The following is a 22,668-nucleotide window of genomic DNA, read 5'->3' on the forward strand; positions in this document are numbered from 1 at the left end:
GGGTCAGTCATAAGGAATGTTCTCAGTCACTTTCGTAGGGCAATGCTAAGAGAAGATAGATTTTTTTTCCCCCCTCCTGGTTTCAGATACTTTGAAAATCAATATTTCAACACCCTCAAAATTGTGTCACCTCCAGCATGGAGCTCATCTGTGTATAACGAGTCTGGGCCAGCTGTTCTCTCATCTCCTTTTCTTAGTACCTTTTCTAGCATATCAGGGGACTGTGATGGTACAGTAAAGACAGTAAGCCCACTGTCACTGGTGGGCAAGTTTTACATAAAAATCTTTATAGATGTTTTCTGTTTTTTTTTGAGGGGGTTCATCTACAATCTTTCCAGTTTTCTCCTCAGGATGATTTGGCACAACAGATCTCATATTATGCTTTAACTTTTAAAAATTACTTTTAAAAATTTTTAAAAATTTTAAATTTTTAAAAATTACTCCCTAACTAAAGGAAGCCATATACATTATGATTTTTCACCTCCAACCCACGAGTGAGATAATAGATAAGAAAACACTTTGAAAGTTAAAAATAATTTTATAATCAATGCTATATTAGCAATACCATTACACTGCTAATAATTCCATGTGAGTTTCCTAGCTTTATACATGCCACAGCAGCAGGAACAGGATCTTTCAGGTACCTAAGGAGGAGCTCTTCCTGCCCTTTTTAGGACAAGACAGTACTTTGGCACATCTTAGGTGACCAATAAAATGGGCTAATCTGGAGAAGTCTAAAGAGGTTAACAGTATCACTGGAATGGGCAAGTCTTTTTTCCCCCCAGTTTTCATTAACATCTTTTAGCACTGTCTTCTGTAATAGTGATTTTTTTTTTAATGGACATGAGATACTCAAGTTCAACACTAGAAATGGGATGACCATAAAATGGGATTAGCTCTTCGGTAAGTGATTTTTTTAATAGAAACGAAATACTCAGGGCTGACACCGGAAATGGAACCCTAAAGTGGGATTGGCTCATCTTGGCACCGGAATTTCACTATCTCAAATGTGGAACATGGCTGTTGCTAAGTTTTGAGGTTCTCCATTCTAGGACCTCAATATATCACGTACTTTCCTCTCCTTCAACAAAGAGTTGACTTTATACTATAAAAGTATAATCTTTTAAACTTTTTTCCTTGTGTGTAAAAGATACTTTATTGGAAACAAACTTTTAAAAATTTTAAATTTTAAAATTTTAAAAAACAACTATACACACAATATGACCAGTACTCCTTTATCAGGAATTTTGTTATTAGCTCTTGATATGGTCAGAATTTAATATGTCCACAATTATTTAAAAGTTTTTTTGAGTTATTGTGGCTATTATTGATTTTTAAAAAAGTGAAGTTCATGTTTCATTCTGTTCAAAGGACCATGATTTCAAAAATGAAATAACAATGGAGATTTCTCCTGTAGATTAGCTGTGTACATGGTTTTTTTCCCCCTTCTTTTTGTTGCAAACTTGGACTCTTTATTCACCATTTTAATATGGTTGATAACTATAACAGACTGAAATCTGTGCAGATTTATATCACCTTCATATGCCTCTGTCCTGGAGAGCCATTCATTATAACTTTTAACAGAGAAAAAAATCTCACCACACTTAAACAATAACTCAAGTCTGACATTATATGCAGTGTTCCATCTACATAGATCTTCTTTGTAAAGCAGGGAAGAGTACACTGCCTTATCTTTTCTTTGAGGCTAAGCTTAGCTATTATTTCATAACATTCAGAGTTTTGTTTTTGAGTTTGTTTGTTTGCTATTCTTTCCATTTACCCTGTTGAAGTCATTGTGTATATTGTTTTCTTGGCCTTGTTTACTTTGCTTTGCATCAGTTCATATTAATTTTCCCTGGCTTCTCTCTATTCATTATATTTCTTGTTCCTTACAGTTCAGTAATATCCCATTACATCCATGTAAGACAATTTGTTCAGCCATTTCCCAAGTTCAGCATCTAATATTATCTCTAGTTCTTTGTTACTACAAAAAAATTCTGCTATAAATATTTTGGTACACAATTTCCTTCGGGTATATGCCTAGTACATGGATCTCTGGATCAAAGGGAATGGACATTTTAGTTCCTGTTTAGGATGACCCCAAGTTGCCTTCCCCCATGTTTGAATCAATTCAGGGCTCCATTGACAGTATATTAGGGCACTAGTTTTTTCACAACCTCTCAGATATTGACTCTTTCTATCTTTTATTTTTGCAATTTGTTAGGTGTACAGTGAAACCTAAATGTTGTTTTGATTTGCATTTCTCCTATTATTAGTGATTTGGAACAACGTTATCTATGGCTGTTAACAGTTTATAATTCTTCTTTTGAGAACTGTTGTGTTCATCTTCTGTGACCATGTATCCATGAAAAGTCTTAAGACTGGAGCTCCTTGATTTGCTTTAATATGCAAATTAAATAGCATGAACCATTCCTTCCTGTAGTCACCCTATATTAGAAGGCAGTCTGGCAACACTTAGGCACATCTAATGGTGGGGAGGCAGGCCTGTGGTTTAGATGACTCAGCTGAGATGATGCCCTCATTCAGCAGGAGCAAAAGTGAAATAATAAGCATATTCCTTGGTGAGAACATATCCTAACTCTAATCCAGAATTTTTTTTTTTTACAAATTTGGAAGTTTTGAAGACTAAAACCGCATTTTATTTTTTCCTCTGTCATGTGTAATTCAGGACAGTGAAAGCTTGACTTCTAAATCATCATTATTCTCATCTTCCAGTGAACAGTCATCCCTAGTGGGGTCATTCTATAGGAAGGTCAAACACTTTTGAGTTCTTCCCATTTAAGGAAGGGATTAGAATCTTTTGGTCACTGACTTCCCTGACTTTGCTGAGAACTTTACTTAGTGACACTCACCTCTCTGTCCTCCAGGGACAACGGCTGCACTTACAAAAGGCTAGTCTGCTCTGCAAGATTTCTAGACGGAGTCGAGCTAAAGACCAGCCCACGGTGCTTGTATCTGCAGATGTCACAAGGTAGTCTCATTAGAAGGAAACTAGGCCTGTGATCAGGCCCTCTCCTAGAAGGTACTGGCAGCTGGATCCAGGGGGATTCACTTTAAAGCATTTTATACGAGAATCATATAGAATCTCTTCTCTAGAGGAAACAGAGTTGGCCTTGACTGACCATGGCTATTTCCTTCTCACTGCTGGGGACAATGTCCTAAGCCTACAGTAGAGGCATCCATTGACAATGTTTCTAACACAGATAAAATGATTCTTCTTCCTCTTTGGAAAGGCTACCTATACTCAAGTTTGTGGCAGCAACTGGTGGTGTTTTTTTTTTAAACCTGTTTTTGGCCAAGTCTGAGAGAAAGCTAGCCAAGTAGAGCTGGGTCCAAACATCCTATTGAATATCCACAAAGATTTATTAAACATCTACTATGTGTGAAGCATTGTGGTGAGTACCAAGGACACAGAGCTTAAAAAACCACACTGTCCTTTGGGATCTAGTCCCAACATGGGATTATGACACATCCGCGGACTCGCTACAGTCAGGATGGGACAGAACATGCATCTGGTAGGGATGAGTTCCCTCACAGTTACTCACCAGAGGTATCATCATAACGTAATTTCAATGAATCTAACAAAAGGTAGATTTTAAATACGGCTGCATAGCAAGGCCCCAGAATGTTCTTGTTTCCAAGCCCATTAACTTGACAAACTCTTAGAGTTGCTATTAACTTCTGAAATCACATGAGAGATATCATGCTAGAGTACAAAGACCTCAATTCAAACCCAGTCACTGGATTATACCTTGGATAAATCACTTAACCCTCTAGACCTCAGTTTCTTTTTCTATAAAATGGGGGGTGGGGTGGGCTAGATGGCTTCCCTTTCAACTCTCAATCTATGAGTCAATGAATTTGTGAAAATAAATCCTCCCCCAAAGTCCAACTCCAATGCCTCACTGTGCTGTGGAGGTGACTAGGTTCTTGAAGGCTATGACAACGGAGTACCAATTCTGGTGGGTACCATCACCTGGTGATCGACTCAAGTTGCAGTATCTGAGGACCAGCCCAGTTTTGTTCACAGTTCATCAGTGCAAGGTTGGCCACCAGTTGATGGAACATTTTCTTTCCAGGCATCTTCTGAAAGATCTTCTTCAGAAATTTTCAGAGTTTGGGATTCACATGATGAACAACTGAGGATTTTGCCCACTGGGGGAGAAAACATTGCCCAAACTTCCTGCCAGGGTTGGAAACTGAAATGATTTCTTATGCTCTTCTAGACTTAAAACACTGAAGGCACAGAACCGTTTGCTCTTGGTGTTTTGTAAAAGTACAGAAAGTGATGTGTTATGTCCACAGGGTCTCCATAAACAGAATCCTAGAACTGCAATTGTTTCATCTCTTTGTATCCATTCTCTAATGCTCAGATTGCCAAGAACCCAAAGTCTACCCTTTTGTACAATTTTCAGGTGGTTCGACAAGCCAAAAAGACCTAAGGGGAGTTCTAGAACTAATTCTCTTTCAGAGCTCATTGGCTATGAGTATTTCTAGGATGGCCTCAGAAAACATTGGAAGGAATATTTAAAATCCTATTTTCCTGTGGGTGCCAAAGGTCTGCATTTATCCTCCACCAACAGGAATTGGGCTCCCGTAGGATTCCAGATGGTATTCTTCCTCTCTTTTTCATGAAGGAAGGCTAATAACAAACAAAAAACTGCAGGAGGTTACCAGGAGCCCCAGCTTTTGAAGAGAACTGAACATGGAGTTCCCCTCTTTTGTAGAGCAGCACAGATTCACTAGCTTCTACCTTTATCCTGTCTCTTGCCTAAACCCCCTTCTCTCTTCTGCCACTGTCCAGCCTGGTGTGGACCTTCACCACCTCATACCTGCCTACCTCCAGCCCCTCCCCATTCCAGGACATCTTCTACTTAGCTTCAAGTGGACCTTCCTAAAGTCCAGGGCTGACCATGTCACGTCCTCCTCCCTTTCAATCAGAATGAGCTGTTCCCAATTAGCTCCAGGATCAAATAGAAAGCCCTCTGTTTGGCTTTTCAAGTCCTTTCTAACCAGCTTCTCCCTATATTTTTCTTCCATCAATGGCACTAGCTTTCTAGCTATTTCTAGCATCTCCTAACTATGCATATTCACTGCCTGCCCCCCATGTCTGCAATACTCTCCTTACTCACCCTCACCTCCTGGTTTCTCTGGCTTCCTTCAAGTCTCAGCTAAAATCCTGCCTTCTGCAAGAAGTCTTTTGTGGTCTTCCTCATTGTCAGTCTCCACTCCCTCCGCCCCCAAACTACCTCCAATTTATTCTGTATAGATCTCGTTTGGACGTGGCTGTTTGCAGATTGTCTTCCCATTAGATTGTGAGGTCCCTGAGAGCAGGGGCTGTTTCTGCTTTTCTTTGTATCTCTGTTACTCAGCACAGTGCCTGGCATATAGTAGGTGCTTAATAAATAAATGTCTGTTGTTTTTGTTTGATTAAACCTGTTGTTTTAAATTCTATCACTATTTCCTACATAATCAGTAAATAACACTGGAAGACCTCAGGAGGCCTAGTTCAGATTTCTGCTATCATCTACAGAGTTATCAGAGAGATCACACTTTCTGCCCTGCAGCCCTCACTGAGGAGGACAATCACTGTGGAGGAGAGGTCCACTTTTCTCACTACCACCAACTGCTGATCAACTGGTACCCGTACGAGGTCAAGGGTCCTGTAAGTGGTAACACCTCCCAGGCCACCTGTTCTGCTTCCAGCCCCATGCTCACAGCCATCTTCTGGTGAAGCCACCTCAACAGAGGTGCAACCTAGTAGTTGATGCAAGCCCCCACCTCTTCAGCAAACAGAGCTATACAAGTCCCAAAAAAAGAAAGTTCTCCCCACCAAAGTCCTCAGCACTGTCAATCAAATGGTTCATCAGAATTTGATGTGATTTTGTCTACAGCCTTAAAACCTCTTCTTATCTCTCCTAGAAAAGCTATCTCCCCCCATTAGAATGGTAGCCCCTTAAGAAAAGGGACAGTTTTGCTTTTCAATTTGTAATCCCGGTGCTTAGCATAGAAGGACTTAATAAAGGCTCATCTTGATTTCCTTGCTTGCAAAAGAGAGATACCATCTGCTCCAATAAAATAAGTATTAGGATAAACAAATATCCTGCTATTCCTGCAGAAAAGCAAACTCCAGGTATTTATCAGTGATATCATTTTTGCTCCTACTACTATCATGGCTTATAAAATGTAAATTCAAAAAGTCAAGTTATTAGAGAGCTCTTGGCATTCCAGAAAGTACAGAAATCTACACTACTTCTATTTTTGCTTCCTTATGTAAAAACAATCCAAAGGATTTATTTTCTAATTGTGAGATAGAGTTCAGCCTGCAGTATGTTTAAGCAGCCAAGTTACACAGAAAAAAGGGATGGGGGTGGTATGTGAAGAAGAGTTGGTCCTCAGATAGCCAGCACAGCCTCATAATTCCCAGCTGTGTATGAAAATGAAAAAACAAAACCAGCTTTCTTTGTTTGTAAGAATGTGAACTCCAAGTGGGCCCAGAGAAACCAGATATTGAGCATGTTCTTTTACATATACCACCTTCACTGCCAAGAGCTTGTCATTAAGTATGTGGGAAACAGGTGGGTGAGGGAAAAAATGGGTACAAGGAAAAAGTGAGGTCTTACTAGATTCGGCCTTACAATAAGGCTGCCAAAAATTCACTGTCTCAAAGATCCCTAAAGTTATCTCTGGTGAGTTGAACTTTCCCCATCCTACAGCAATGTGACATCACATGATGGCCATGCCTATAAAAGAACCAAGTCCCTGAAAGCAAGGCCTCCTCCCTCAATGTCACAAGCCCAAGGATGCTGCTGCTGAGGGACTACAACTATTCTCAGTTCGGTTATACTATTCTGGGTCCAAACACACTGAACACTTTCTGACAGTTTATCCATATCCTGGAGGGGAAATACCATTGCAACAGGGAAAAAAAAGCTCATTGTCAGTTCTATGCTATTACCTACAGAGGGCCTGGCAGGCACATGGTAGGTGCTTAATAGTAAATGCTCATTGACTAACTGAATTAACTTCTTAGCCTTCTTAGATAAAGATACAAATGCTAGAGTTGAAAGAGACCATGGGGATTTAGTTCAATCTGCTTATTATAAAAATAAGGACATCGAGGCCCAGGGAAGTGACTTATTCAAACTTTATAGCTAATTAATGGCCAGAGAGACACAGAACCCAGGGACGCTTATTTCCAGTCTAATATTCTTTCTACTTAGTAGGCTGCTTTCTAATCCTTTATAGATTCATCGAATGGTATTAATTTTTTCCCCTATCCCGATTTTCCCCTTTTGTTTCTCTCACAGATTACATTGGGAACGTTACTACCATTTTAACACAATGGCGTACCCACATATACCCAGCCACACACTGGGTGGTGATGCCTACTGATAACAGACTTCCAACATAATGTGTGTGACCTATTTTTGCTTCCCAATCTCAGTAATTACAAAGGCAGTAGGCCTGTAGGAAATATTCATAAATGGCAAAAGCTATACTCTATACATTTATGTTAAACATGTCAAACCTGATTGAAATCATGCCTGCCAGCAGCATACTCCACAAACACACTTTTCTCTAACAATTTCCTAGATCTCTCCAGTCCATTAATACCTCCTTTAATAGCAATCTACCATGGATTTGAATCAGGGACACTCCACTAATTGTTCCATTAGGTGAGCATCCGGGCTTTAAAAAAAATTAATAAAATAAAAGAAAAATCCCTTTAGGCCATTTCTCCAGAAATAGCACAAACGATAACCCAAGTTAGGATCAAAACAACAAACTAAAGAACAGAACAGAACTGTTCAAAAATCTCAGTGTCATTAAGCTGGATTCTTTTCTGTTTCCCTTTTTAAACCACCACATCATTTCCCCCCCCCCCAGGTTTTCTTGTCTCAAATGAACCTCATTAGGTCCACTGTGGGGCTCTTTGACTGAAAACCAAAACAGTTAAGAGTGTACAAAGATAATCATTTTGTTATCACTTTTTTTTTCCAGTTCCATTTGCTCCCTAGTTATTGGTGATAAAAGTATCATTTTAATTATCTGTGTGTAGTTTGTATCAATTAATAATTGATTGGCTAATTGCTATGATAATTGCTATTCATTTGTTGACACCAGGGGTTTTTCAATCTACTACTCACATACACAAATCTACTCTGGAAAGATCAAGGAGCTATTTTTATATCTCAACTAGCAAATAAAGAGGGGGGGGCGAAGTTTGCTGGAGAAAATGGCTGCACATGAAGGAAGGAAGACACTTCTCTCTAAAAGCATTTCCAGACACTTGGCTCGCCTGTGGAAATGTTCCATGCTTTCTATTAACTTTGCTTGTAGTGAGTACAAAGGGTAGTGACCATTCACATGAAGCTTACGACATGTCACTACTATTGTTACTTCTAAACTTCACGTTTTTAGATTTCAAGTAGCTTCGCTGACAAAGAAGGTGACCTGAACAGATCTGAATAATTTTCAAGCCACCAGTGGATTATCAACAACTTGGCGGACTTGTCTTAAACTTCTTTCTATGCCTGCCCAGGACGGACAGCTTGTGCTTCCACCAAGGCCAATGCTGAGGCAGAACAAATTAGGTTAGCGCTTAGTCAGACCTTTCTCAGGTGAAGGTACAGGTCCTTGAGAGGAACAGGTTACACAACAGTTTATAGTAGGTGAAAGGGCAAAGGGATCTCACTCACCCTCTGGGCTGCCTCTGGGAACTGGCCAGCCTTCACCTGATTGCTAAGCCACACATCAGATGCCTTGATCCGTGTGTTAAGATATTTCGACTCATGGTTAGCCTACGGCAAATGTGGTTAACTTGGGTCTGCCTCATCTCTAGACTTAGGCCCACAATTACACTAAAAAATCGGGATCCTGTGTTCAGGAATGTTAAGAATCATTATGTCAGTTTATTTTCTACTTGTTAAACAAGACCATGCCTTAAACAAATCACCTTCTGAGGACTGACGCTGTCATACTTTCTCCTAGGAAAAGTATTCTCATCCTCTGCTTCTCTCCTTAAGCCCCAGAACAACCCCTGATTCTGTATCTTAATCAGATAACCCCATTGTGCACTCCCTCACCTACAGTCAATCCATACCACACCCATCTTTGCCCCCCACTCCCACCCCATAGTTCTTCCTTTGCCCTAGTCATTGGGAAAGAGGGGAAGAGAATAACTTTTTATATAGTGCCTACTGTGTGCCAGGCACTGGGCTAAATGCTTTACAAATCTTATTTCATTTGATCCTCACAACAGCCCAGCACATTATTATCACCCCCATTTTGTAGTTGAGGAAACTGAGTCACACAGAGGTTAAGTGAGTTGTCCAGGGTCACATAAATGTGTAAGGCTGGATTTGAACTGATGTCTTCCTGACTCCAGCTGTCTCTAAAAAGGTGGTCCCTTTTCTATGCTAAGACAAACCCCTCAATTTGTGCCTTTGATGTCATTTCCATCTCTCTGTCCTCTTAGAGATTCTCATCTTCACTTTCACATCCTCAACTTTTTCCCATCTATAGACTTACTTCCTTTTCACTGCCTACAAACACGCCCAGCTCTTTTCCACAATAAAAAAACAAACCAACCAAAAAATGCCCGACCCTTCGCCTGACTCTGTCATGCCCTCTGGTTACTGTTCTCTTTTTCCCTTTCATGGTCCAACTCTTAGAAAGAGTCTACCTACTTCTCTCACCCCTCATGATCTTTTATTTCAGTACAAGTCTGACCAGGTCACTACCACCCTTGAAAACTTTAAATGGTTTCCTGTTGCTTTGAGGACAAAAATACAAATCCCTTAGGCTCTTTATCTACCTGTCCTATCCTTTTTTTTTTTTTGCATCATACCACCTCCTTACATACCTTAGGTTCCCTACATTTGACATTGTCTTCTACCTCCACACATTTGGCATCAGTCATCCCCGGGCCTGTAATACACTGCTCCATCATTATCTTTTCCTCTTAGGACCCTTATCTTTTTCAAGGCTTAACTCAGGTACCACCCTACTCACCAGGCTTCTCCTGATGCCTAATCATCAGTAGTCTTTCTCTCTCCAAATTAGTTTATGCTTACCTATCTCTGCACATGCTTTATTTTCTTCCCCAGTAGAATGTGAGCTCTTTGAGCATAGGTAGCGCTTCTTTTCTTTTTTGTCTTTATATCCCCACATAAGGAATGTCTTGCTTAACAGCACTGGAGGTGAAGAAATGCTTATTGAATAGAATAAGTGATTTCCCTATTTCTGAAAATACTCTGGATTCTAGATGGTTATAGTTCAACCCCTAGTAACCTGGCTTTAGATCCCAACCACTATTTCCATGATGATCAGTGATCCAGAGGCAAAATCCAATAGTTTTTTCTCAGCGCTCAGCCTCTCTAGCTACAACCGTTGGACTTGGCAAGGAGTCCTTCTACCATCCCCTTACCATCCATGACAATACTCTCTCTTGGCTCTCCCTACTCTCCAGCCCGAGCTCCCCTTTTCAGTCTTTTTCGCTGGATTATCATTCACATCCTACCCCTGAAGCATGCATGTCCTTGGAGGCTCTTCTGTTTATCTCTGTGATCTCATCAATGCTCCTGGGTTCAAACATCATTCCATACAAGACTCCAAAATTTCTATTTCCAAACCTAATTTCTCTCCTGAACTCCAGCTCCACATTACCAACTTCTGGCCAGATATCATACCTTGAAAGTTCCAATTACATAATACCTAACTTAATTTTGTTCTATAATTTCAAGCTTTTTAATTCTTTAGAGCAGACCCAGAAATGCAGTGTACAACTAGCTACAATATGCTCCTTTCAGACCGAGTTGCCCCTCATATTTCTCTTTTCGGGGTTAAAAAGCCCATGATCCCTGCAGCCTTTTCTCATAGGCAGTATTTTCCAAGCCTTCATTCATTTTCATTGTTCTTTTCTGGACCCTCTCCAAGTTTCTGTATCTTGTTTAAATGGTGAAGCCCAAGAATGAACATGATTTAAGTATAGTCCTGCCTGGAAGTGAAGCAAAGTCCTGACCAATGCTGGCTAAGAAAGCTGATTTTTTTTTTTTAATCTCAGGGCATTACAATATTAACAATGGTGTGCAATATGAATTAGGTTGACCAAATGAAAGTTTCTTTTTTTTGGCTTGACACATTTCCTTTTGTTACTATGGTGTTTTTTTTTTAATTTAAAAGCAACTTATCAGCTTCTGCTCCTCTGTTCCCTCTTTCCTCTGAAACTACCTTTCTTCCTCTCAGAATGTAATGTTTCTCCTGAGTTTTGCCCTCTTTTTTTTTCAGGACAGAGATGCAGCTTTGATACTTGAGTTTCTCCAGGAAAAGGCTTCCTTCTCCTCTCTTAGGCTTAACCATATCACCTCAGCTTCATCTAGCACCTCAAATTGAGAGTGTGGGGACATGAAGCATTCATTCCGCAAATATTTCATCAACAAACCTTTACTGTGCCCGTGTGGGTGAAAAGTACTACGTACCCTATTCTAAGCCTAGTATCAACTCTCTTTTCAAATCCTGTAAAGAGGTAAAGAAGAATAAAGATCTTTACTGTTAGCTCAATATCAGGAGTAATAACAAAGAAAAACTGAAGAGCAGAAGTGATCTCATATAAAAATTTGAATATCAATATAAAGAAATTATATATTTATATAAATGCATTTATGCAAACACACACACACACACATAAATTCAGTTTATCTCTGATGACTCAACAAATTCTGGATCACCTGTTTTCTCAGTTACTATATAGTTTAGAGTATCGGATTCAGGTTCAAAGGGCAGCCCAAACCTACCTGGCCACTTGCCCTGGTCTTTATCACCTCCACTTTCTGGATCTTTAGTGAGCTCCTCTGGGTCAGCAGCTGTTTCACTGGGTCCTTCGGCATCTTCAATTGATTCTTCTGAAACAGAACAAAAAACACAAATGTCAATTGTTTTTTAAAGAGAAAATGCAGGTCTCTTAACAGCTATTCCAAAGAACTGACAAACAGCCAAAACAGAGATGCCAGTGATTCTGGCCTGTTGTACCTGACAGGCTGAAATGCACCAGGAGGTGTACAAGGCTCAGCAGGACAGTTCTGACCAGAATCGCTTTCTACTTCAAAAGCAGTAAGGTAAGCTGGGATATAGATGAAAAACAAGTACTTTCACATACATATGAAAAAAGGCTATTTTAACACAGATTTTAAGATATCTGAAGTGAGAAAAATCAAGCTTGTCTAAACTGCAACCTCTCCACATGCCATAATTAACAAGTAAAGCATTTATATTGGAAAACATAAAACTACCATAAGCCCATAGAAGTGACCTTGGAGGTCACCAGGTCCAACATCGTCATTTTATAACTGAGAAAACTGAGAGGCTAAGAGAAATAAAGTGACTGGCTCCAAGTCAACGAAGACATGCCAAGAGTCAGAATTGGACCTGAGGTCCTTTGACCCCACTCTACCACACTACTCTCATTTGGGCCATTTCTGATTTCTAATCCCTGCAAGCCTTTGGATTGACCCGGGTCATGGATTCCTTATGTGCTCCTCCGAGTTCTCTTTTCACATGAGGGACTATGTTGGACTTTCAGACACAGCTGCATTTGGAGAGCCAGTCTCATATTTTAATCAATGACAGTCATTCCAGAAATTGTTCCAAAAATCCACCTTTTGGCCTGCAAATAATCACTAGTAGTTAAACCACTACTAAACTCCTTGAAAAATAGGAATGAAGATTTCACCCAGATACTTTTTTGTCTTTTAAAAAGTCAGTTTCATACCCACCACTGGACATAAAAAAAAAAAAAAAAGCTATTGTCTTTCCTGCCCACCTGATATTACCTTCTGGGTAAGAAGGCAAATGGTCATTTCCAAGAATAAGTTAAAAAACAATGTAGAAAAAGGTGCTGTTTTGTTATGGGGAAGGGTACATGTGGAAAAAAATGCTGAAGCTTTGCCCCTAAAGAAAAGGAATGTGAGAAACCTATCTAGATTAAAAAATAAACCACAGCAACAAAAAAGCCCTCTACTTAAGTCTTACTGAGTAATTTATCTTCCAAAACAAAAAGGCAGTGACAATTAATTGCTGTCCCCATCACTTCTTTCGTTGTGGTCCCTTACAACTCTAGGCGACTGAGCAGGACCTGAATGGGTTCATCAATTCAGAACAAGACATCTACTGGTAGACTTCAGGGATTATGCCCTCCAAGGTTCTAGAGAGAAAATCTGGGCGTTCCATTCGTCTAACATTGGAGCCCGATGCTAATGGAGATGTTTAGATGATCTTTATGGCTGAAAGACATACAAATATGTATCTAAATCCAAAAGAATTGCTGGAAAATGGTATCTAATACAACACTTGGGGTTCTGGACCAATCAAAATATAGATGATTTCAATGCCCACTATTTTAACATGAATTTAAGACCTTTTAACTCAGAGTTTTCAAACAAAGTAGATCTTAAATTTTTAACTCACAAAGTTAATTTCTTTTCTAAGGAAGAATAAAATTATTTCTAAAAATGATTTTAAAAGTATGTTGAGATGAAATGAGAATCACTAGTTTGGAGACTAATTCCTCCTCGTTCTTCTCAAAAGGGCAAAAGGAACCACGAAGAAGGGGGCTGGACTGAGAATCAGAAAATTTACTTTGATCATCATCATAGCATTTATGGTATGCCCTTTGGGAACATGGCACTGAATGTGGCATTTCCTGTTTTTATCTCCAACTGCAATTCACTGAGCAAATCTTGGCATAAAACTTTCTCATGTTTCGATTTTTTTCCCACTGTAATACTAAAGATAACCCAGATTTCTTTTTCTTTCATAGTCACAATGTAAGAGCAGAATAATTTGTCTGGTAAAATGCCTGGGAGAGTCATTTAGGAAAAGGTAGATTCAATGAAATGGGACATAAGACAATGGAAAGGGCATCTGGCTGGGGGTTCTAGGTCTGGTTCTTGAATCTAGAAGCTGAATAAGCTTGAGCAAGTTAATGGCACCATAAATTTATGGCTGGAAGAGAACTTAGTTGTCATCCAGCTGAACTTACTGGTTTATTTTATGGATATGGGAAAGTGACTTGCCCCATATCACATGAGTAGTTAGTTTCAATGCCAAGATCTGAACCCTGGTCTTCTGACCTTAAATAAAGCATTCTCCTCTATTGTATCACTTTGCTTTCCTGGTTTCTTTTTCTTTAAAATGGGGATCCTCTCACCTGATTCTCCTACTCACAGGGCAAGTGCTGTTGTAAGGATCAAATGAGAAAGTGGATGTGAAAGGACTTTGAAAACTGTATGGCCCTATGCAAACAATGTGTAAGAGGTTAAATATTAGTCATCACATACATATCAAGGGTTTAGCAAATGTTTGTTGATTGAATATGACATCATGCATATCACACACACACACACACACACACACACACACACACACACACACACACGTACACATACCTATGTATTGTCGCTAACCCTCCTCCCAGCCAGACTGAGTTATATTCCTTTTATTTTGGCTTTTTGTGACGTGTCCAACATCTGAATTGCAAAATTGATCTTCAAATAGTAAAATATTTCTTCAATCAATACCATTTAATCTGTTCTATCCATGTCAGCTAATCACCTTCATATGTACTTATTGGTATCTTTAAGCACATTTATATATGCACAGATGAAAAATACTTGAAGTATTAACATGTCAGTCTCGACACAGTGGAACTTCACTCATTACACAAAAAGAAGACTCCACAGTCTTGCATTTTGAGTGGAGGTGGGGAGAAGGAAGGAAGGAAAGTAACAGGCATCTACTACGTGCCAGGCAGCGTGCTGAGTGCTTTATAAATATAATTACTTGATTTGATCCTCACAACAACCCTGGGATGAAAGTGCTATTCTTTCCATTTTACAGCCGGGGAAACTGAGGCAAACAACTTGCTTAAGGCATAGGAAGTGTCTGAGGCTAGATTTAGCTTCAAGCCTTCCTGACCCCAGACCCAGCCACCTATTTGACATGTCAAACACATGCCATGCAAAAAAACTCCAACCTGGCTTTGCAGCAGAGAGTCCTAGAAAAAGACAGTTCCCACCAAAAGAGAGAAAGTGATTCATTAGGTATTATGAGGACAATTCCAAGATAAAGAGATATGTCCCTGTGCTAAGCAGCCCACAGCCACGTTACACAGTCTACTCTGACCCTTGTGTATTTGAATGCTTCCAAAATCTATCTATACATATAGACATAATACCAATACACACACACGTTTATAGTTATCTACACCTACATGTATATATAGCTAAAGCTGTCTCTACATATATCTATATGTACATATCTATATCTATACATTACATGTATGTGTATTTGTATGTGAATGTATGAATGTTTGTATGCATGCACATGCATGTATGTGCATATATATGTGTGTGTGTACGTATGTATGTATCTATCTACCTATCTTCATTCTTAAGATGCTCATGCCAAGGGTCTCATCTCTCTCTGTATGTATGTATGTCGAGATATATCCATATCCATATAGCTATGTCTATATACATATTTAAATCTATATAGCTACATCTCTCTTTCTAGGGGTGTGTGTGTGTGTGTGTGTGTATGGATGTGTATATATAAAAAAGAGAGAGAGAGGGAGGGAGACAGAGAGAGATAGAGACCGAGAGAGAGACAGACAGACAGACAGAGAGACCCTGGGCATGAGACCGTAAGGACAAAGCATCCCAGTGAAATGGCACACACAACAATGATTCACAAGGACTATCTCATAGGAGGAAAAAGACCCCAGACTAAGCAGGCAGGTGAGAATCCTGAAATATTATCACCCTACTTGTAGGAGCTTAAATTTTTGTCCTGTCCTCTCCACTATCACCAGATAGGTGAAGACCGATAGAGTCACAAGGAGAAGACCACAGCAGGCTGCCTAAAATGGCAGGGAGTTGTTATTTAAGGACTGCTAATCAAAATTCTTTAAGGTCTCCCCCCCCCCCCCCCCCCCCCCCGCCTCTGCCTCTGTCTCTGTCTTTCTCTGTCTCTGTCTTTCTCTTTTGGTCTTGAAATGCTTTCTCTTGCCCCACCCATTAGCTAAATGGCTGCCCTCCTCCCAGAAAACAAGAAGCAGCCGGGGAAATGCACCATTTACACCCACCATCAGTGTTTTGACCAGCTGAATGGCAACCCCCCGACTGCCGAGCTAAGTCCTCCATGCAATTCCACCCATGACCTACAGGTGTCAGCGTCTGCATGGAGAGGCATGCGAGGGGGCAGCTGGCTTCAGGACTCAGACACTGTCTGGGCTGCCTAACCTGAGCATGTGGGAATAATATATGTCTTCAAGTGAACTGTCTGGTTCTCGGGAAATAAAATAGGACATTCATAAGCAGTTACACCATCTGTCTTTAGACCATCATCATCAACAACAAGGGGAAAAATAGCTCTTTAAAATGGATGAAAGCCCGGGCTGACAGTAACCGGAAAACTGTGAGCTATGAATACCAATAAAGGTAGAAAAATGATTAAAAAACAAAGATACAAACTACAGAATCCTCCAGCCGGCTCCAGGGCCCACACTGTCTTGCAGGAAAGGTGTTTCTGTTTTTGTTTTTAACTCTCCCAAGGATAAAGAAAGCCCTTCACTGAGAGCCAAGTCGGAAATTCACTGGACCTTGGGGTCAAGGGCTTCGAGGCTGGCTTACTCTGCAGAAGGGTCTCTCATTTTCCCTCCTTTGAGTCAAATGGCACGAGGGTACAGGCAGGAAAGTGTCTATTAGAAGGGTAAGATGGAATTAATCCAGTTTTTAATTTGGAGAGAGGCAGAAATATTGCTATTCATGGTTCCGTTTTTAGAAACGTCCGTAGGACAGACATACTGATTGAGTACCAAGCAGAGCAAGATCTTTTCTTGGGCCGGGAAAGAAATTTCACCCAATAAGAGCAACAAAAATTGGCCTCGATCAATAGAGATTTCATACTCTGTTCCCTATTATCAGTCAGACGCCACGTATACCCTTGATGAAGAGTTTGATCTGGAAAAGCCTGTGTTTCAATAAGGGCCTCTGTTCATTATGGAAAATAACAGAGAGTCCTTTTTTTTTTTTTAATGCAAAAAGAGATCAGTCAAAATACTTTTTTCATCCTATAACATTTCAAGTGAGTATTGGAATCCTAGCATTATGGCCAGTTGAACAATTCCACCAAAGATTCTAAAAACACTAAAACATAGGGCTGAGAGGAACTTTCCTTCTAAGGTCATCTGGTTTCTTTCCTTGCCTTTAGGCAGAAAAGCACTTTCAGACACCTGGGATATTCTTCCCTATTTAAAAAAGGTTGCAGAGAATGTTGAGGCTATAACCTCTGGGAGTAGCCCACTCTGATTCCTATAAGCCTTACTGAATGAATGAAAGAAAGTACTGAGCACTTGCTCTATGCAAAGCACTGGGCTAGGCAAGGCAGGTCCTGTTCTCAATGAAGGAGAAACCAAATAGGGAGAAAGTTGAAGGTGTGAGTCAGATGGTCCCATGGTCCTCAGGGTGCAGCTGCAAAGACTACAGTAACAGCTCTTCCTCAACATCATTTCTACTGATACAACGGAATCAGGTTCTGATGGGGAACCATCTGACGGTGCCAACGTCTTTGGTAGTAAGAACATTCTGTCTTGGGTCATCGATCATACCCTTCAAGAAGCACTGACCGACTACATTTCCACAGGAGTTAATTCCCAAAATGACAGCAGAGGGCTCTTGGGCTTAGGGTCCTGGGCTGTTCCCATTAAGGTCCAAGAAGAGATGGTGGTCAAGGGATGGGGGGGGGCGGGTGGCTTGACCTGCGTGGCACAAGCTGCCTCTTGTCTCTCCCTCAGGGGCCTTGCTACTTTGGCTCAGCTGGCTTGCCCGTCTGTCACCCAAAAGAGGCTAGAACCTTCTCTGGAACATTTCCCTAACTCCTCTCCAGATGGATTTCTTTTTAGGGAATGACTGAAGAAACAGGAGCTAAACTCCTTAGAAAATCACCCAGCTTTTCTAGCTGGCCATTTCCCATTCCTCCTTTGTCTCTTCTGCCTTCAACTTCCATGTAAAACCTTCTCTGAAGTCATTTTAAAAGTCTATTTTCATCACTTAATTTTTTTACAGATAACATTTGTTCAGGCCTCATGGCTGACTATAGCCAGCTCACTTCATTAATGTCCCAGTGGTTGAGGGCAGAGCTCATGGCCTCCAGTTATAAGAATTCCAGATACTCTAAAAGGGAAAAGTTCCTGGCTCATTTCAGGTCTTCCTGCTGATACTATATTATCACACAATTTCCTTTAAATAAAAGTGGATTCACTGAAGATAAATGCAAAAGATCCTCTAACACATCTTACTTATGCCTAACAACCTGATAAAGATAACTACATGTTTCCCAAATCTGTGGGGAATTCTGTTCCCAATAGAGGCCTTTTATGCCAACTGACAACCCAGTGGGGATTTGTAGCAATTTTACAAAGCCTTGGAAATTGGTTTGTAGAAGAAAATGCCAGCTACAAACAGAGGTGTAAACATTAAAGATCCAGGATAGGAAGCGGCCCTCTAACGTTACAGAAATGTGCATTGCACCAACTGCCAAAATGGGACCCATTTTCCTGGAAGGGAATGTCCTTTCAAAGGGAACTTTATTTGAAATGATGGTATTCCATGAAGGGGCAATTCCCTCCCCCCCCCGCCGGATATAGTTTACAAGTCTCTTCTAGACCTGAAAGAATTGGGAGTCAAATCGACTTTTAACACTGTTCCTCTATCTTAAAACAAGATGTAAATTAAATCTGCCCTCTCTGAAACTCTGACAAAGGTCCCTACAGTACCTGAATCTGATACACATTTGGAAATTCTCCTAAGAGGCAGGGTGTCCATAGAGCTCTCTAGCTGCCATATTATTTAAACAATACACTAAACCTGTGATCCAAAAGAAATGAGATTCCCTCCCCACCCCCTTTTGTAGGGGGTAATGGTTGAGAGGGAAGAAGGGGTGGGGGGAAGGGAGGGAGTGTGTCTGCCTCCCTCCCTGTCGGCAGGCTCAAGAGCTGAGAAACATTAGCTGTCATGAGCCACAATCAAATCAGGTTTGAAATATTTAGCAGTGGGTTGGAAAATGCAATGGTGCCGCTCTGACAGGCGAGATGTGCACAGACACCCATTTCCCATTATAATGGAAATATCAGGCCTGTTCTGAATATGTATAACCCAGAAAAATGTATTGATTTTTCATTTGGCATTAAAAAAAATGAAATAGCCTGCAGCTGTCAAAAGCCTTTTGTTAAAAGCTCATCTTTCCTGGAATGAGGTTTACCAGAAATAAGTTTTAATTGTATATAGGACCTCTTCTTTGAAACAAAAATAAAATAAAATAACCAACCTGTTTACTTTCAGATAGGGTTAAGGCTTTTTGTTTCATCATTTTCAGCCCAATTAACCAAGTGCAACCACAGAAGAACAGAGGAGAGAGGTTCATCAAATTCCCAAAGGCAGGTATTGCAATGGGAACACGGGGGAGGCTGGCCACAAGTGGGCACCACTCGCTCCTATGCAGTGAGAAAGATGACATGGAGAGGATGGATGGATGGATGGGTGGACGGTCTTATCTGTCTGTTCCTCTTGTTCCCTACTAATGAGAAGGAACATGCAACAGTGGGGAGCGAGCTGGCTTTGGTTTAAACCTTGGCTCCGCTCCTTATGACCTGTGTAACCTTGGGCAAGTCCCTTCTGCTTTCTGGGCCTCAGTTTCCCCAACAATAAAATGAGGGGTTGGACTAGATGACCTTTGAAGGCCTGTCTAGTTCTTAATTTATGGCCCATGACCTTTATAGCTATGGTGATCCTGGGGCACTCTAGCAATGGTGCCCAAACCCTTTCTCCATATTCTCATAGTTCAGTTTCCAAAGTACACTCTGGAGGACACCTCTCTCAAGCAAATGCTTCAAGCATGATTATCCCCATTTTAAGTATTGAAGAAACTAAAGCTCTGAAGAGCTTAAGTGACTTGCCTTTGGCAGTTCAGAGTAAAAGCCAAGACCTGAACCTAGGTCTTCCTTATTCCAGTTCTAGTGATTTCTCTACTACTCCATGCTGTACACAGTGACAGGAAACCTTGAATGTGTGCTGGTCTGTTGGAAGTAAAACAATTCTCCGTACTATAAATACAGGTGAAGAAGTCTTATTCATGTACACTGGTATACTGGTATACACACACACACACACACACACACACACACACACACACACACACAGCCCATTTATTCCAAAGCAATATTCAAAGGAACAAAATTCTAAGAAAACAAAAGAAAATGCTCTAATAGGGTTTGACCCCCAATATTAATCACCGAACTTACCCGCTTTTATTATCTCTACCCTTCCAGACCTGGGCTTTACTTTTATTTTTGTCCTCATCAAATTGGAAGGCCAGAGTTCACAAAAGATTCCAGAAAAAAACTAAATCAGTTTGAATTAGTGTTATCAATGGGATGTAGCTGCTCTGGGTGTCATTCTTTTACTTTTGGGACTCAGCACCAGATTTCCTACTGCTTTTTCACTCTCCAAAAGTGAAGCTATCAAAGTTCCAAATCCAGAATTTGGTGTCAGGAGAATAATTTGACTGAACGATGGTGACAGATACCAGCAGCAGGTGATTCCTCACATGTCCCCAAGTTGCCCCTTAACTGCACACTAACAGCTAGGTTACTCTGCAATGTGTACAAACATTTTTTTAAATTTTATTTAATTATTTTCCAGTCCTGTCATGGTGGATGTAAACTGTTTATGAGACAGATAGACAAAATGATAGACAGATAGATAGATGAAATGTATACATATATAGATATGTCTAGATCGATCTCTCTCTCTCTCTCTCTCTCTCTCTCTCTCTCTCTCTCTCTCTCTCTCTCTCTCTCTCTCTCTCTCTCTCTCTCTCTCTCTCTCTCTCCCGTGCATATGTGTTTCCTTAAACTGGCTTGGAAAAAGTTTCCATTTCTGCTCATCAAGTAAGGAATTTACAAATCAATACAAACGTGATTTTCACGTACATACCCCTTTTTCTTAACAATTCATTCAACTTCCTATAGTCCTAGAAGGATCTTGGATTATTCAACAAGGATACTGAATCAGAAGAGGGGTCTACCATACTAAAAAGTAACATTGCTGAATATATTCCCATGAGATAAACTCTCATGGCCTGAGTACATAGAAAATATTTTTGGGAGTAGCTGAGGATGTGGCCTTATAATTGAGAAGTCTAGGAATTCATCTAAGGTAGCTGGTGGCATAATAGATGGATGGCTATGCCTGGAGTCAGAAATGCCTACTGAGCCTTGGACACAGCAGTTGTGTGACCTTGGGCAAGTTACTAAATTCTACCTGCCTCAGTTTCCCCACCTGTAAAATGAGGATAACAGCACCTACCTTGCAGGGTTATTATAAGGATCAGGGAAGATGATGCTGGTTAAAAAAAAAAAGCACTTAGCACAGTGTCTGGCATGATACAGGTGCCATATAAATGCATATTTCCTTCTCTTTCTTCATAATTATCCTCTTTCTAATGAGAATATTTATAATAAGCCACCCATTTAAAAAGGCTTATCATGACAGCCCCTACTGAAGCTCTCATCAATGCCTCACTTGTTGCTACCTAGGAAAACAACAGTTCTGTTTTCCATACTGCAAATAGAGGGGACTGAGATCCCTTTCAGGAGCTCTCTCTCTCCCTCTCTCTGTCTGTCTGTCTGTCACACACACACACACACACACACACACACACACACACACACACACACACACACACACACACAAGATCTCAGCAGAACCAAAACACTTCTAAGTCACAAACCATCTAGTAAAACAAAACAAAGTGTTCTAGTAGGGTTTGACCCCTAATATAAGTGAGCACATATGCTCTTCTTAACTCTGCCCTTCAAGGCCTAGACTGCTATTTTTTCTAGATTTTTGAAGGTTAATATCATTAAAGATGCAAGCTCCCTTGGGTCCTGGCAAGTTGGTGCAGTGAGAAAAGCCTAGATTTGGAATCAGAGGAACTGAGTTTCATCCATGGCTCTATCCGTACCTGCGTGATCTTGGGCTCCTCCTCATTTGTAAAATAAGGCAGATGAACTAGATACGCTTTAAGGTTCATTTCAGCTGTAAAACTAAAATTTTATCAATATATTTTGGCCATGGCCACTCCTGAAAACCACCTAAGGCACAGAAGAGTTTTTGTTGGTGGAAGGGGCTCGCTCTGCCCACTTCCCAACCTCCCATGAACATCCCTGAAACATAACTTCACTATTATAACATCTTCACAACATGAATCTAAAATTATGACACATCCACTTTATTAAGTGCTAATCGTAGGTACTGCACTGGGTTTGGCACTGAAGAGCTACCAATCTTAAATTAGATGTGGGGACTGCCCTCACCGAGCTTATAGTCTGATAAAAATCACACACACCCCCATCATGCAAAATAGAGCAAGATAAGTACATGGGAGAAGTATGAAGTGGCCATGCAAAGCCAAGGGAAGATAAAAATTACATTCTTCATCTGGATCTTAGTACCAAGTAGCATCTTGTAAGCTACACTACACATCCTGTGAAGTATCTCCTCAAAAGCTTACCTTGTTAGTACTGAT

The 22,668-nt window shown here is 40.5% G+C and overlaps 1 protein-coding gene across 1 annotated transcript in view; it reads right to left on the minus strand.

The window, feature by feature from the left end:
- Nucleotides 1–22,668, minus strand: part of ZFHX3 (zinc finger homeobox 3) — a 318,956-nt gene that overhangs the window by 61,968 nt on the left and 234,320 nt on the right. Inside the window, 1 exon segment of the mRNA XM_020963589.2 lies at nucleotides 11,820–11,927. Within this exon segment, the coding sequence (XP_020819248.1) occupies nucleotides 11,820–11,927 (108 nt within the window).

This window comes from Phascolarctos cinereus, unplaced genomic scaffold, assembly GCF_003287225.1.
Source record: "Phascolarctos cinereus isolate Bilbo 61053 unplaced genomic scaffold, phaCin_HiC Scaffold_2;HRSCAF=192, whole genome shotgun sequence".
In the NCBI taxonomy this organism is placed as follows: Eukaryota; Metazoa; Chordata; class Mammalia; order Diprotodontia; family Phascolarctidae; genus Phascolarctos; species Phascolarctos cinereus.